Here is a 17,502-nt window from a genome sequence, read left to right as displayed (position 1 = left end):
TATGGCACACGATGCCTGTTTTGTTATATAAACTACATTAACTTCCATCCAGAATTAAATTCAGGCCTCAAGAGTTTGCAACCCTTACTCAAGACAAAGCCATAGCTATTTTGAGAAAACACTGATTTAAGATCAGTATAACAGAAAAGTTTTTGTCAAAACTAGAAATTAAATCACTTGTTTTTAGTTAAATAGTGTTGCCCTTGGTATAAGCAGCACTTAGTCATCTAACTGTGTATGTCATTTCCCTTGCACCAATTGGCATGAATGAACTCAGGCATGAATTTTGCAATTAATGAAAGACAGCAGAATCCATCTGCAAGAAAAACGTTTATTCCTTGTAAACCCCACAGAAAGAGAATGCAGCCAAGACCAGTCATATAAAGTAAAATGCCAAAGTGGCGACAAGGGGAGGAGGGGTAAACTTCAACACAAAAAAAGTCAGTGACAATACTCCATGTTCTGCACAATGCTCAAAGAATCCATCACATTTTTTATAGTGACAATTATACAAGGTGATTCAAAAATCAAAAATGACAGCCAAAGCCACTCTGATCTGGCTTAAGCTACTACTCAAAGAAAAAAATAACTTGGCAATATGAGTTGATTGTAAAAGAATCCTGTCATTAAAATTAAACAAGATGTCTTTTAAATAGGGTCTTCATTTTGAAACCACGGGATGAATATCAGTTGGAAGATTTTTGAAAAACAAATCTGGAAACTGCTAGCCCATTTGAGGTCCACTACAAGTATGTGGTGCTCTTGTAACAGTTCAAGATGCAGAAAAAAAAACATCCAAACCAAGAGGAGTGCGGCTGGGGAAGGTAAAATTTAGACATTACAATTCACTGCATACTTTTGTAGACTTCAATATTTTAAAACACAGCAGCGGTGCTATCAGTGTAACGTACAAAAGTATATACTCAGTTCTCCAAGGTTATAAAATGCAACACATCTGTATAGATCAGGGGTTCCCAACCCTTTTTTCTGCCATGGACCCCTACCATTAACCAAGGTGTCTGTGGACCCCAGGCTGGGAACCCCTGGTATAGATGAACAAGAACAATGTTAAAAAGTTAGCTCCTCACCAGAAACTTTTATTTGGATGCAATTGAAACAATTTTATTTAAACCACTTAAATATGCCTTATGCAGACATTACTGATAATGTTTAAGGTTCCTTTGGATTAGACTGGGACAGTATCACAGTATAATCAATACTTAATATTGTTGAACACTGTTTAAAATATCAAATGCTAAGTTTTTTGAAAAAGCAAATGTAACGTTTGTAACTTGTTAAGGTCAATGGGAACAGTTGAATAGCTATTTCAAGGGAACAATTGAATAGCTATTTCCTACCTATACAAGTTCGGAATTCCAAGACAGCTTGATGTACAATATGCCTGCCACAATGGAATAGTCTGCACTGGTACGATATAGTCGTACTTCAGAATTATGGGAGAAAAATCTGAGACATGGGCCACTAGACTACATGGAAGAGTAGTCAATAAATCAAGGAATCATAACTGCAGAACAAAAAAAAATTCTAGGGCATTTGAACAGAATTCTAGCATTACAATACCACATGGTAAAGATATAGCACATATTCACTTGCTCTCAAAAGTATATTTCATTAACTCGAATAAGTTTAATTGGGGAGTGAACTGCAAAAGTCCATTGTGTCTTCTTGACACATGCATCTTACTGGACAGCGGAAAAGAATTACGAGTCAACATTGATGCACAAGATCCCATGGTCAAAGCCTTTACTTTTGGGCTGGGATGACTGGATGGATGCAAGATTTTTTTCCATTACTGCAGTACTTTCTTACTTGCATCCAAACACAAATTATATTCATTCTAAGCACCCATGATGCACTATTAAATAATAGTAACCATTTCAAAGTATTAACTCATGTTGTGTACTTTAGTACAAAATATCCTCAAAATTTAAGCAAAAGGATCTTATGGAAATACATAAAACAAAGGATGCTTTTGTTGATTAGAATAATCTCAAATGATATTCAAGCCTAACACAATTTGAAAACAAAGCATTCACTGGTAAATCCATACTTTGTTTTATAAACCACTTTTCTTTCTGTAGAATGTATTTCTCCTTCCCCTACTTCACTCATAACAATCACATTCTGGCATACTGTTCAGGTAATAACAACGTAAATGTCTCACAGGAAGAAAAGTAGGCATTTAAGCATTGAAGAACTGGATCTCTGGATCAGTTCAGATTATACACTGGAAATTCTCCTGCTTTCAGGATAAATTTTACATTTCATTTGGTCTGTATATTGTCTTCTGCACCAAGTTGTGTAGTACAGTAAATAAAGAATAGAAAATAGAAGTCGGCCTTAAATCAGTGGTTTTATTAACACCTGCCCTTAACTGATGAGTCATGATCGTCCATACTAATTCCACAGATCCAACACAATCCTGTTTTTGTAAAGTGATAAATATTTAAATTGAAAGAAAATAAGGGTTCAAAAAAAATTCCTTAACAGAAACGCCAAATAGTAAATGAGAAAGACAAATGCAAAAACTCTGTTGCTGACCTGTGCAAAACATACCAAAAAAATCTGTAATACTTAAAATTGAGGCAGTGATGTCAAGTATACTTGAAGATTGCTGGGTCAATAACTCAAGGTTACATAAATCACAGCACTTCAGCTTCAAATGTGTCAAGTAGTCCTGAATGGAATTTGACTTAAAACGCTTGAGAAGGACAGAGGAAAAGGACGTGTGCATTATTGAAAACATGGTTTCCTCTGGCTATAAATTTAAAGGCACTATGATCACTACCTTTCCTTTTAAAAATGGAATAAAATGCAACATCTTAATTGTGAAGCTTATTTTTGAATGCTGTTATCCATTAAAGCCTGCAATTATACTTTAAATTTCAATTTATACTGGAGTATAGGATTGTTAGGCATTAAATGGTAACATGCAAAATATTTTGGAAAATTCCCCAAGAAATCACTAAAACTGAATTTTGATGTTAACATGTTTGCATAGGATAAACGAACTAGTTATACTTTCAAGAACAGTAACATTACAAAGTAATTTGGTGATACTTTAATCAGTTACTCACAAATGTATACTTTAATGATTTTCCCATTAATGAAGGAATGGCACCTCTAAGCATTTGATTTTCCTATAAAACAAATCATGTGATTCCCCTCCTCCCTTTTGGTTATGCTGTTAACCAATTGCCAAAGTATAAATGCAAACTTTATGGGATCAAAATAAACTTGGCAATCTACAGCATTATACCATATGTTGACAAAATAAATTTATGCTTTTTTCGTATTTAGAATTATAGCGGTAATTATCTAGAATACAAGGGTAAATTTAGATTAATCAATTGTATAAATAACCAATTCAACTTTTAAATTATCCACTTACATAAGTGAAATGATAGATTTCTATAAAGTGGTGTTAATTCAATTAGTTGAAGTATGAAAGCACTGAACATCAGCTGTTCAATGAAAGATCATACCGAGAAGTCAAATATGCTATCAATTGTAATCTGGGCATCCAAACCAGCTCACTCATTTTCCACCCTAGTCATTTTCAACTGCTTGGACACTTCTACAATGTCTTGACATGAAATTATTCATAAATGGCACCCTGAGTTTTTCCTACTGCAATGATATTAAGGGCGCGCTTAATTACGAACTTAATCTCAGAACAGTATGCACATATTACGGATAAGAGCTGGGGGAGGAGAGGAACCATAGTGTGTAGATCTGAGCGCTGATAAGTTTCCTCTCAAAAAATCATTTTTCAATAGCTTGTTGAGTACTTAATGTTACTGTTATGTAAAATATAAAATTAAGCCATAAGGGGACAGAGCATTAATATTTTACTCAGTATTTTACTAGAAAAGGTTTTTCATATCTCATGGGGCATCTTTAGTCCTATTCTGGATAAACTCTCATTGAAAGCATGACCAAGAAGTTGGATATAAACAAATCACACCTCACAATTTAATTAGCAGATTTAATTTTCTATTCCCATGTCTAATTGGCACTGTATGTATTCCTAACACACGAATGAAGGGCATCCTCTCCTCATTTGAATTCTGCAGTCTTCTTCAATGTGGAATCAAAACACATGTAATTTCCAGCATGTAGTGAAACATTCACCGTTAAAATGTATATATTTTTACAATACTCAACAGCTTCAAAAAGGTTTAGAGCTAGAAATGTAAGTTAGCACTGATCTTGGGGAGGCTGAGGTTAAACAGTTCAATTCAGGTGACTGACACACATGAACACGAAGAAAACTTACTCCAAACTCTGAACTTCTACACTTATGGTAGGACAAGTAATATGGTATTCAACACATTTAATGGGCCCTCAGTGAAAGAGCTAGTCAGCAACAATGAGTCAAAATCAATCTGAAATTTATTGCTGAGTTTCCAACCCTATCATTTTGCATGAGTGTGGGTTCACAGATCTGTTTTTTAAAAAAAAAAAATTTTCCAAGAGGAAACCAAATGAAATAAAAAGGGGGAAAAAAAACAAGAAGTTATAATGCACTGACCAGACTTTTCAAAAACAAACTGCAAAGTTCTGGGAATTTCCTAAAAATTTACAGGAAAAAGAAGCAGTCATTAGGCAGTTCTAGTCGACACAATGATGTCATTTTTTGTATTTTTGTTTTTTTTTTTGACTACAGCTAGTACGTACAGTCACACGTTACATTGTCATCTTGACTGCAGAACACTCTTGCATGATGTCACCACATCGATAAAGTTCAGGAAAGAGTGGGGGTTGGAGGGGAGGACAGGACGAAGGACAGGAGAAAGAGATGCGCAGTCATTTTTTCATGGGCTGATAAACTGAGGCATTGGGATCAAGTCCTGAAGGGCTAGTCTCCACAAATTTTGAGGAATAATGTGGCGTCACAGGGCTCAGAGTGCTTGTTGCTGCTGTGTAGGCAATACTGGGCATAACAGCCATGACTTCTGCAATTTTCTGTTTCAACTCCTTGATCTCCTGATCCTTCTGAATGATTTGCCCTAGGAAAGACAAAATACAAAAAAATTAACCTCAGAAAATACCCTAATCTGCACATCAAAAATGTCTCCTGGCATACAAGTTAAGAACAGTTTCTGAAGAGAATCAAAACTTTTAAGTCAAGATCCATTGAATCAGAGTCAGGTTTAATATCTAAGGCATATGTAAAGTTCTTAACTTAGCGGCAGCAGTACCATACAAAACTTGATAATATAGAAAAAATAAGTATATCAATTACAATAAGTGTATATATATGTGTGTGTATGTATGTATATACATATACATACACACTATATAATGTATTAAATAGTTAAATTAAAAAATAGTGCAAGCACAGAAATAATAAAAGTGAAGTATTGTTTATAGGTTCAATGTTCATTTAGGAGTTGGAAAACAGACAGGACCAAGCTGTTCCTGGATGTGATTAGACATGTTAACATTAAATTAGCTGACAGAAGACTACGCAGGTGTAAAGATTGCCTGTTGCAGAAATAATGATTCAAATGCTGAAAAGTTAAATTCATAAATTATAATCATACAATACTGTGCAAAATTCTTAAGCACATATATATTGCTAGGGTGCCTAAGACTTTTGCTGTAGTAATTTTATGTATTACACTGCTGCTGCTGCAAAAAACATATTTCATGACATATGTGAGTGATGATAAACCTGATTCTGATATGGGTCTCTATTATGGACTGAGAGTGGGAAGTGGGAAGGGGGCAGGGAGACGGGAGGGAACAGGAAGCACCAAAGAGACATTCTGTATTGATCAAACAATTGTTTGGAATCAAATGATCTTGTCTGGTGTCTCAGGGCTGGGTATGTTAGCACCTGTGGCATCCTCCCTTCCCAGCCCCTGGAACTCCTCCTCTAACACCTGTCCCACACCCCTCCTGCGGCATTCCATCCTCGTCATCCCCAATAGCCTTTGCTTCTGCCAGGTTTACAAACTCACTCTCAGCTTCAAGTTGATGAATACAGTGCTGCACCTTATTACATTCATTATATCCATATTCTGAAATGTTCAATTTTACTGAACAGGAGACAAGACAGTAAACAGACCCTGCACATTCTCAAGACTGGCACAAAGATACTTCATGAAACATTTATAGACATTTCTGGTCTTAGTGAGAAAATATCTATACAATGCCAATGAGTATCCAAAAATTGGCCCAAGTGTTGGAGGGACCAGAAAGGGTGAAAAAGCTGGTGGTAAATGAGGCACATGCATGAGAGAAAAAAAAATCAGCATCCCTCCAGTAATACCACTCAAACTACCGAAAGTTTAAGAGCTGAGGAGTTAATAAAATTACTGATACGTGAGAAATACTTAAAACTAGAATGAACTAAATTTGTTTTACGCATCAAGAATCTACTTAACTTCTTCATCTGCCCCTTGAGCTATCAAATAAATGAGCAAATTAGAGCTTTAAATTAGAAATAATATTACTTTTTCACCTGACAATAAAGGTTATAAAATTAAATGTTGATTGTTTAGGACATTAAGTTGTTGAAATCTGTAATGAACTTTGTTGACTGGTACAGTCTAAAAACTAACTGTTCCAATTTATCAGTCGGCTCAAGGAATACCCACGCCGTACATAAAAGTAGCACAAGTGTCTTAATGTCAGATCAAGTGTCTTAGAATGTCAACATAAAATTGACAGAGCACTAACAATGGCAATATTCCTAGTGCCGATTATCACAGGTGGCACAGTAACATAATGGCTACAGCAACACTTTACAGTGGCAGCCATTGGAGTTCAATTCCCTTCACTGTCTGTGAGGAGTCTGCATGCTCTCTTTGTGCCCGTGTGCTGGCTGCTCCGGTTTCCTCTCACATTCCAAAGACATATGGGTTAGTTTGTAAGTTGAGGGCCTGCCATATTGGTGACACTTGCAAGCTGCCCCCAGCACATCCTCGGACTGTGCTCATTATTAACGCGCAAATGATGAATTTCACTGCATATGTCGATGAATGTGTGATAAATAAAGCGAATCTTTCATCTTCAAAACAAAAATCCATTTTAAGTCTTTTTTATAAAAGGAAAGGAATGGTGCTCAGACTTCACTTCTTAATTTGATTAGAATTAAATACTCTCACCAACCCAGGCATGCCCTCTTCACATTACTACCAATGGGGAGGAGGTACAGGAGCAGGAAGACCAACACTTAAAGTCTTAACAACCTCTCTTCCTTTGCCAGTAGATTTCTGAACAGTCCATGAAACCACAAACACAACCTTGTTATTTATCTTTTGCACTAATTATTTTTGTAACTTTTACTAGTCATTTTTACAACTTGCACTGTATGTCTGCAGCAAAATCACAAGTTCCATGACACATGGCAGTGATAAAAAACCTGATACTCAAAGTACCATAGTCCATGATCTACTACAGTTATTTTTTTCTAATCCGGATAAAATTTTAAACTTTCTTTCCACAGAAGTTACCCAAATTTCCAACATTTCGTTGTCAGAAATCCCTACATCCACACATTTATTTCTTCACTTATCACAGAAGCCTTTCCCAAGCACTACTTGAGCCCAGGCAGTTTCAATTCTACAGGGGGATATATAATCTTACAGGAATGAAAATTTACCACACTTGCAATACAATGAAGTGTCATGAAAGCTGGGTGAAAATACTTTATACAACACTCCTACAGCCCACTAAATTTTAAGAAATCCTTTCTAAAATGGATTCCTCAAGTCTTTATGGCTGAATCAACTTTGGGTTTAAGCACTGATCCACAATCTCACCACGGAACTAGACACGAGTAGCATAGTTATTTTGGATCACAGGAGACAGTCTATATATGAAATCACCATTTTATTCTGAACATAAAGTGTTGGTGGAGAAGCCTACATTTTAGCTGCAAGCAGTAGTTTTATTATATTTTGTTATTTAGAGATAGAGCACAGAGTAGGCCCTTTGGGCCCAGTGAGCTGCACAGGCCAGCAACCCACTCATTTAACCATAGCCTAATTCCATGTCAATTTACAATGACCAATTAATCTACTAACCAGTACAAATCCGGACTGTGGGAGGAAACTGGAGCACCCTGAGGAAACCTATGTGGTTCAGGGGGAGAACATACAAACTCCTCACAGGCGGCACTGGAACTGAACTCTGAACTCAAGAAGCCCCAAGCTGTAATAGTGTTGCACTAATCGCTACACTACTAATTTTACCATGAATCAAGCTCTCCAATGCCTTTGTTTCCAGTCAATCTATTTATTAAACACGCGTACAAGGATTTTGGTAAAAGTTAAGTTGTGCACGTTTCAGAACTATTGTAGGGTATTTAGAATTAAATCAAGCACCCAGTTTCTTACCCTGTGCAATTTCCAGCTGCCGTTTGGCATCTCCTAGTGCAGAGAAGAGATCCAACTTAATTCGGGTTTCAGCACTTAGACTATTCTCTAAGTGTTGTGTTTTATCTTGCATGGCTGAAAGTGCCGACATCAATACTTCTGTGTCTTTTTCATTTTCTTTATATTTACGCAGTTCCTTTATTAAAAATAAATGAACAGAGTGACATGAAGAATGTACAAATTACATTTTAAACCCAATCAGCACATTGTATCATGCAATTTCATATTTTTGACTAAAAGTGAAATCTCAATTAGAATTTAATTCTTTCCTTCAAACCAGCAAACATTTTCAATGATAGAAAAGTCTGGTTTGGGTATCTGCAATACTATTTGTTCTTTGATGGAACTGGACTCTCTGCCGGCGGTGTCTGAAAAGAGGATGCTGTCCAAGTTGCATGCCATCTTGGACAACGTCTCCCATCCACTACATAATGTACTGGTTGGCCACAGGAGTACATTCAGCCAGAGACTCATTCCACCGAGATGCAACACAGAGCGTCACAGGAAGTCATTCCTGCCTGTGGCCATCAAACTTTACAACTCCTCCCTTGGAGGGTCAAACACCCTGAGCCAATAGGCTAGTCCAGGACTTATTTCCATCTGGCATAATTTACATATTATTTAATTATTTATGGTTTTATTACTATTTAATTATTTATGGTGCAACTGGAACGAATACCAATTTCCCCCGGGATCAATAAAGTATGACTATGACTACTATGACTATTTCTGACTGTCTAAGATGCACGTCGAACAGCAGATTTACCTGTACTTTCATCTCTAGCTCACGGATTTGGTCTTCTTTGACTTTCATATCCATTGTTAACTTCTTACACTCTGCCTCCAGGTCTCGAATACGAGTTCTTAGAGTTTCTGTACATTCCCCTCTTAAAAATAAAGTTAAATTCGTCACTTTCTACACAAGTACAAATCTTTAATGTTCTAAGGTGGAAGTTTATATCTTACATCTGTCAGATGACAGTCTAGGTCTTTTCAGTTAATATAACTGTCAACCCTTGTTTATTTAGGAAAAAAATCTCATTCCTTTTTCTTCATACAATACAAAATTTAAACAATGTTTTTAAAGGCTGTCTGTGCATTGTTGATGGTAATGGGTAAACAGTTTTATCGTCCTTTATGAATAGACAATACAATATTATTCAGGTTTCAGGTTAAAGAAAATGGATTTTCTTCACATTGTGGCCTCAATTACCTATGAAGACAATCATTCTCTAATGCATTGACATTTTTGACCAATCTCCTCTATAGTGAGGTTCCAAGTTAATGTATTCTTAGATAGTAGAAATAGTTCCACAGCTCAGGCAACTCCACATAGCACAATGAGGATGGCAAATGTGCATCCAGGCCTCTGTTATTATCCATGAATCTTGAATCATCCATTTGAATGCCCATCGCATTCTGTGACCTGCTGTGTAAAAACCACTTTAATGCCCACTTCCATATTTATCATTTGACCCTTGTATCACAGGAAAGGATCACAATATTCTATTTAAAAAAGTAATAATGCATTTCAATTGCACAATGACGTAATTTCAGATTTAAAATAGCCAAAAAAAAGATTAATAGACAAAGAAATAGGGAGGCTAGAAATGCTTCATAGGACTGCTCATTAAACACATCAGAAGATCTGTGTATTTATTGGCCAATAATTTACATGGCTAATGGGAGGTGTGGTATCATTACCTAGTGGCAGCAGCAAGTGCCACAGCTCGAGCTGCAGATGCCTCTTCCAGCTTCTTCCTCTTCTTTTCTTCCATCAATTGCTTTTCAAGACAAGTTTTTGCCTCTTGTTCAGCTTTGAGTTTCTTCTCTAACTGACTGATGGTTTGTTTATCCTTCTGTTTGGCTTGCACTGCAGTATGTAATCTGGTTTTAAAAAAAAAGAGCTCAAATTGAACCAAGTAGCAAAGGAATCCGAGCTACCCCATTCAACCTTTCCACTAAAAATAGGAGCACCACAGATGTAATTCCATACTGCTTAAAGGGCTACATTGCCAAACTTCTGTTTTCACTTTTATTTCAGTACACAAATATGTATTGTCTCATAAATTATGTGCAAAATGCTTTCACAATTGAGGCAATCAGTTCTTTATTACACATCAACTTGCGGACATATGACAAACCGGCCAGTTATCCAGGAAAATGTGCCAAAGGTATAAAGCTAACATAATCTACCCTAAAGAACTTAACTTACTTCATGGTTTACAAAGCATAGGCAAGACTATGGTGGTGTGGATATGAGCAAGACCATGGTAGTTCAGATCAGAATGTTTGAGAAATTAGGTTAAAAATGTTCACGATTTCATAGAAATATCCTCCATTCCTTACTTGTTCTGTAGTAGCTCATTCTCCTGTCGGAGCTGCCCTACTTCTGAACGGATACTACGCTCAGTGCTGGTCAGGGAGTTGATCTGACTACGCAACTCCTGTTCACACTGTCTGCTTGCCTGCAAGTCAGCTTTCAGCTTCTTAATATCCTGTTCCAACCTAAAGAGAGCAAAATCAGCAGTACGTTAGTAGTGTTGCTTCACTCAACCGCTGCAGAGATAAAGCAGCAAGTTAAAAAGCTGGGAATAGGAACAACATTCAAATCACTCTGAAGAAAATGAAATAAAAAGTGAGATCTATAAAAGATTAAGGGAGTGGAAAGACGTAAATACCAGTGCCTTGTAGAAGTATTCGGCCTGCAACCCTTCGTTCAAGTAATTGAATATTACAGCCAGGGATTTGGATCAATTTAACTGAGAATTTTTATTTGTAAACCACATGCTCATTTTTTTCACAGTAGAGCCAAAAGGAGTGAAAATTGTAAAGCATGAAAACTAAAAGTTAAAAACCATAATTCAAAATTATTCAACCCCTTTGCTCAGTACTTCAGTGAACCACCTCCCGCAGCTATTACTGCCAGCAGTCTTTCTGGATAAGTCTCTATTAGATTTGCATAATGTGCTGGAGCAAGATTTGCTCATTCCTCCTTGCAAAATTGCTCAAGCTGTGCCAGGTTATTTGGGGAGCGGTGGTGGACAGCAATATTGAGGTCTTGCCAGAGATGTTCGATCCAGTTAAGGTCAGGACTCTAACTAGACCACTCAATATCAATTTTCTTCATCTGAACCAACTCCATGGTTGCTCTGGCAGTGTGCTTTGGCTCGTTGTCCTGCTGAGAGATAAACTTCCCCCCTAGTTTAAGCTTTCTGGCAGCAACAAGCAGGTTTTTATCCAGGATTTCTCTGTATTTAGCAGTATTCATCATCTCATCAATCCTGACCAGATTTCCAATTCCTGCCGCTGAAAAGCATCCCCACAGCATGATGCTACTTCCACCATACTTTACAGTAGGGGTGGTGTTACCTGGCCGATGCACAGTATTAGAATGATGCTTTATGTTCCACATAGTGTTGAGGTCAAAAAGTGCCACTTTAGTCTCATCCAACCACAAGACCTTCTTCCACATCTTCTAAGTGACGCTTTGCAAAGTCCTTACAGGCAAAGATACGCATTTTTTTTTTAAACCAGGGCTTCTTCCTTGCCACTCTTTCATAAATACCCCTTTTTATGCAAGGCCTTAGAGATTGTGGAGGCATGAACTTCATTTCCAGTTGCAGCCACAGTGGCCTCTCTTACAAGTGCCTTTCTTTCCTGGCGACTAAGTTTAGATGGGCAGACTGACCTAGGCAGTGTGGCCATGGTTTCATATTTTTTTCTACTTTTTCCACAACGGAGTGCACTGAGCTCCAAGGTAGGTCCAGTGCCTTTGAGATGGTCATGTGCCCTTTCCCAGATCTGTACTTCTCTCTTATCATTTCCCTGAATTGCCTTGAATTGAATTGATTTTATTTCTTACATCCTTCACATGCATGAGTAAAAATCTTTACGTTACGACTCCATCTAAATGTGCCCTGTGCAATCAAATTTATAATAAATAGAACAGTCAGTGTAATATACTCAAGTCAGCGTGAGTTCATCAGTCTGATGGCCTGGTGGAAGAAGCTGTCCCGGAGTCTGTTGGTCCTGGCTTTTATACTGCCGTACCGTTTCCCATATGGTAGCAGCAATGATCTTATGGGCCCTTTGTACACATCTGTCCTTGTAGATGTCCTGAATCATGGAAAGTTCACAAATACAGATGCGCTGGGCTGTCCGCACCACTCTCTGCAGAGTCTTGCGATTAAGGGAGGTACAGTTCCCATACCAGGCGGTGATGCAGCCAGTCAGGATGCTCTAAATTGGGTCCCTGTAGAAAGTTCTTAGGATTTGGGGGGCCCATACCAAACTTCCTCAACCGTCTGAAGTGAAGGAGGTGCTGTTGTGTCCTTTTCACCACATAGCTGGTATGTACAGACCAAGTGAGGTCCTTGGTGATGTGGATGCCGAGGAATTTGAAGCTGTTCACCCTCTCAACCCCAGGTCCATTGATGTCAATAGGGGTTAGTTAGCCTGTCTCCATTCCTCCTGTAATCCACAACCAGCTCCTTTGTTTTTGCAACATTGAGGGAGAGGTTGTTTTCTTGACATCAGTGTCAGAGATGACTTCTTCCCTGTAAACCACCTCGTTATTGTGTGAGATAAGACCAATCAATGTCGTGTCGTCAGCAAATTTAATTAGCAGATTGGAGCTGTGGGTGACAATACAGCCATGGGTATACAGGGAGTAAAGGAGGGGTCTCAGTACACAGCCCTGAGGGGCTCCTGTATTGAGAGTCAGAGAGTTGGAGGTGAGGGAACCCACTCTTACAACCTTGAATGCTCTTTTGTCTTCAATTTGATTTGGTCTGTTGAAAATCTACCACTCTGTTGGACCTCACAGAAAGGAGTTACTTATTTTTATGAGTTCATTGAAAACAGATGATCCTCCCACTTTCTATACAAACTGGGTGAGTTGGTATGGTCATACATTATACTGCACCTGAGGAAAGTCAGCATAATTACAGAGGCAATGAATACTTTTTTAGCCTCACAACTTTGGTTTTTAATTCTAAGTAAATTGTTGACAGGTTTTGGATTTTTCTCTTGATTTGATATGATGCACATTTTGTAGATTAGCAAAAAAATCCTAGTTCAATATATTTTAAGTTTTAGAAAATGAGACAGTAAAATGTGAAAATTATTGTTGGGGCTGAACACTTTTTCAAGGTATTGTATATAATCTTCAGAATGTCTCTGAGGGGTGTGAAATGTTCTTTTGAGAGACCCCTACCTTCTCATTTTTTATTAGTTCAGGGTTTATTCAGTCATAAAGATTATGCAAACCATTAAAAACTTAGGTACAACAAAGATTTTACTTTATCAGCAATTTTTTTCTTTAACATTGTGAAGAGTGGATAAATCAAATCAGAAATTATCAGTAACATTTGATACCATCTGTGAAGGTTGCAATGGTACCCCATAGAGATGTCAGATAGATAGGGTGGTAAAGTAGTAAACATACAAGGGGAGAGTATAGAATATAAATGTTAGCATGTCATGTTGCAACTTTAAAAGTACTGGTTAGACTGCACAAGGAATACTGTGTACGGTTCTGGTTGCCACATCATAGGAAAGGTGCGATTGCAGAGGACGCCGCTTAGATTGGAACCCTTTAGTTAAGGAGATAAACTGGACAAGTTGGACTTGTTTTCCCTGAAGCAAATAAGGTTTTAGGTTTGATATGCATTGAAGGAATTTTAAAAAGGGACCCGAGGGGAAGTTTTTCTAAAAAAAACAAAGAGAGCAAATGATATCTAGAACTCACTGTGAGAGGAACTGGTGGAATCACATAATATTTCCAAGCTATTTAGTTAGACATCCTGAATAAGCAAGGCACAGAAAAGCATGGACCAAATACAGGCAATTGGGATTAGGGTTGCTGGCAGAAAGATCAGTACATTCACTGTGGGCCAAAGTGCTCTGTTTCTGTACTGTACAATTCTAGAACTCTGTGACAGTGTACCTTGGTAGCATTTCCCTGATTTCTATGTAGAATTGCACATATGGATGTCAAAAGTTCTTGTCAGTTTACATAGTACAGATAGCACTCAGGGTAAGGAGATGGCTGCTTAAATTTTAGATGGAAGGACTTCTGCCTCACTCAGAAGGTTTCAAATTCTCTAATACTCAGACATTACATATATTCAAGGTTAAGACAGACAGATGTTTTGCAAAATCAAGTTTTAAAGAGATTAAATAGGACAATGTTAAAGACCAAAATTTGTATCAGCCAGGATCAGATTTGAAGGGCGATAGGAATTTTTCCTCTGGCATTTATAGTTTTCTGAGATTTTCCTCTTATTATAATCATAAATTCAAGGGTACTATGTTATAGAGTGACCAATGCCATATGATTAGCAAAGAATAGAAATAAAAAGGCATCACTTGCTTTCCAAATAAAAGTTGCGCATAATTTTTAAAGGCTATGACCATGTTCAGCAAACAAACTCAAAAGTAAAACAAAGCTGCTTCAACACTAATTGCACAATTAATAAAACAGCTTTACTAATTTAAAGGCAACATGCGAATACACCAAGCACACCCACCACCATAATATCTGGCAGTGTCAATGTGCCAAATCTGATATACCAACAAAAATCTGGAACTGCAAAACAGGACTGTGGGGCACTGTGAATAACCTTACACCCTGGCACTGTAATCATACCAAGCAAAGAAACTTGGTTCAATAAGCACAGATGAGAGTGCCAGGAGAACGTGGATTGCCAATCTTTCAAAGCTTCCACACTGGATTACACAGTAAACAAAAAATGCAGCCAGCTAGGTGATCCCACAACCAGATCAGATCAAATGCTCCAAAATCTAAACAGATCTAATTTTGAATGGCAGCTGACAATTAGTTAATAGGGGAGGGCTGGGAGAGAAGTTCCAAGAGCCTTCCCATTTTTAAATAATGGCAGGAAAAAACGTATGGATTATTTGCAACTAAGTGTCAAGTGGATCAACCTTCTTCCCAAATCCACAGCATAGAAGCTAGCCTTCAGCCTATTCAATCCAATTTCTTGATGCTTGGCATCAACAAATGTCCAAGTACATTGGAAACAGTGGGGAAAAAAAATGAGAGACTAGAAAACTGAAATACTAAACATTTGCACACCAGAATTCACCACATCTCTGACTAGTCTGGATCAGTACAATACCACCATCATCTAACCATCAATATGGAAGATGTTCAGGTATAACTTGTCCATAACAAGTATGACAAATTCAATTAGTGCAAATCTCACAACTATCTACTACATGTTCGCAATCATCAGCAAAATGAGGAAAGGTGCTATTGACATTCTTATCCAGTGGCATCATTAATCTAACAATTTGTCCAATTTGGCTTTTGCAGGGTCACTTCATTCCAGCTCTCATCAGAGATTTGGTCCAAACATGACAAGGATGGAACTGTAAAGAAGTGAGAACAACTAAGAGATCTTCTTCAACATCGCGTAGTATTTGACAGAGCCATAAAGAAACTAAAGACAATGGACATTATGAAAGGTTGGAACCATACCTTGGAAATTAAAAAGGGAAGATGACTATGGCTAATGCAAGTCAGTCATCTCAGCCTCAGTACATAGCTGCAGGGATTCCTCAGGGCAAAGGCCCCTCATCTTAGAAGAGATGTGCTGAAACTAGAGAGGGTTCAAAGGAGGTTTATGAAAATGATTCCACAATTAAACGGCTTGTCATATGAAGAGTGTTTGATGGCTCTGGGTCTGTATTCATTAGAACTCAGAAGAATGAGGAGCAACCTCACTGAAATCTATGAATGGTAGAACGCTCGATGGAGTGGATGTGGAGAGGATGTTTCCTATGGTAGGAGAGTCTAAGATCAGAGGACACAGCCTCAGAATAGAGGGGCGTCCTTTCAGAATGGAGATGAGGAGCAAGTTCTTTAGCCAGAAAATGATGAATCTGTGGAATTCTTTGCCACAGGCAGCTGTGGAGGCCAAGTCTATGTATATTTTAAGGCAGAGGATGATTGATTCTTGATTGATCAAGGCATGAAGGGATAAGGGGAGAAGGCAAAAGATTAGGGCTGAGAGGGAAAATGAATCGGCCATCGAGTAGACGTGATGGGACAAATAGCCTAATTCTGCTCCTATATCTTATGGTCGAAAAGCAAGTCAGAGCCCAGGTCTACTGCAGCAGGATTATCTTGACAATCCACTGACCACAAGCAGAATGTTATACTCCATGTCTTTTTCAAGTCATACACTATTTTGACTTGAAAATAAATTATTGTTCTTTTTTTTCCCCAATTCTGAGTCTAAATGGTGGAACTCCCTACCAAATAGTACTGTGGATGTACCCTCAACCATCAGGACTACAGCATTTTATAATGGTGATTTACAACCACAATAAATGTGACAACTGCATCCCAGAAAACCAAGACTGAACAGAACGTTGTCGGGAAAGACAAAGTGGGTATTTCCCTTTTCTCTAGTTATCAGCCATGCTCTGTAATGAATTCCAATTATTAATATTTTCCCCAGAGTCTGTGTGTTCAACTATGGCACTCAGTGAATAATATGTTATTTGCAAAATTTCAGAGCCAGTTTTTGAAAATTAGTCCCTTTAAATTCCGCAAGAACATTAAATGCATTGTATATGGCAACTACTAAAACAGGAATCATTGTTAAGGATTAGCAAACTTTACATAAATATAATTCTATTTATCTAGATTCTAAGTACAGCTATTTGATACTCAAAATACCTTCATTGGAATGTGCAAGCAAAACACTGCCTTTAAGAAAGTGGTAATCCTCCTTTAGCAGCAGGATGGTACCAAGGTAAAAGCAATAATCAGACACAGACACTGAAATGCTCACATCCACATGAAAATCACATGAAATCTGGATGGACAAGTTTTCACCTTGTCAGGACCACTTGTATTCATACATGGTAGCTTGGCAACTCACTTTGCCAACCCATTTCCTTGTGAAGATCTGTGTTTGTGCATTTGGTCCACATTAATACAATTTTAAAGCTCCAGATTACTAACAGTTGGGGTGCCAGAATCCATGTTTTTCCAAAACATACAATTTTTTTTTGATACGCATAACTAAGTTCTTATTTAAAGCATAAAAGGCAA

At 37.7% G+C, this 17,502-nt stretch overlaps 1 protein-coding gene across 2 annotated transcripts in view; it reads right to left on the bottom strand.

Moving 5' to 3' along the window:
- Positions 1 to 323: 323 nt before the first annotated feature.
- Positions 324 to 17,502, bottom strand: part of maco1b (macoilin 1b) — a 94,970-nt gene continuing 77,791 nt past the window's right edge. For both annotated transcript variants that reach the window (XM_063033974.1, XM_063033973.1), the window contains 5 exons: positions 10,761 to 10,919; positions 10,116 to 10,298; positions 9,178 to 9,298; positions 8,373 to 8,547; positions 324 to 5,033 (listed from right to left, as the gene is read on the bottom strand). In XM_063033974.1, coding sequence (XP_062890044.1) covers positions 4,831 to 5,033; positions 8,373 to 8,547; positions 9,178 to 9,298; positions 10,116 to 10,298; positions 10,761 to 10,919 — 841 coding nt within the window. In that variant the 3' untranslated portion in view covers positions 324 to 4,830. The remainder of the gene's footprint in view (positions 5,034 to 8,372; positions 8,548 to 9,177; positions 9,299 to 10,115; positions 10,299 to 10,760; positions 10,920 to 17,502) is intronic.

This window comes from Mobula hypostoma, chromosome 26, assembly GCF_963921235.1.
Source record: "Mobula hypostoma chromosome 26, sMobHyp1.1, whole genome shotgun sequence".
NCBI classification, from domain to species: domain Eukaryota; kingdom Metazoa; phylum Chordata; class Chondrichthyes; order Myliobatiformes; family Myliobatidae; genus Mobula; species Mobula hypostoma.
Note: the sequence above shows the minus strand (reverse complement) of the source record. Positions and strands in the feature narration are given on the sequence as shown.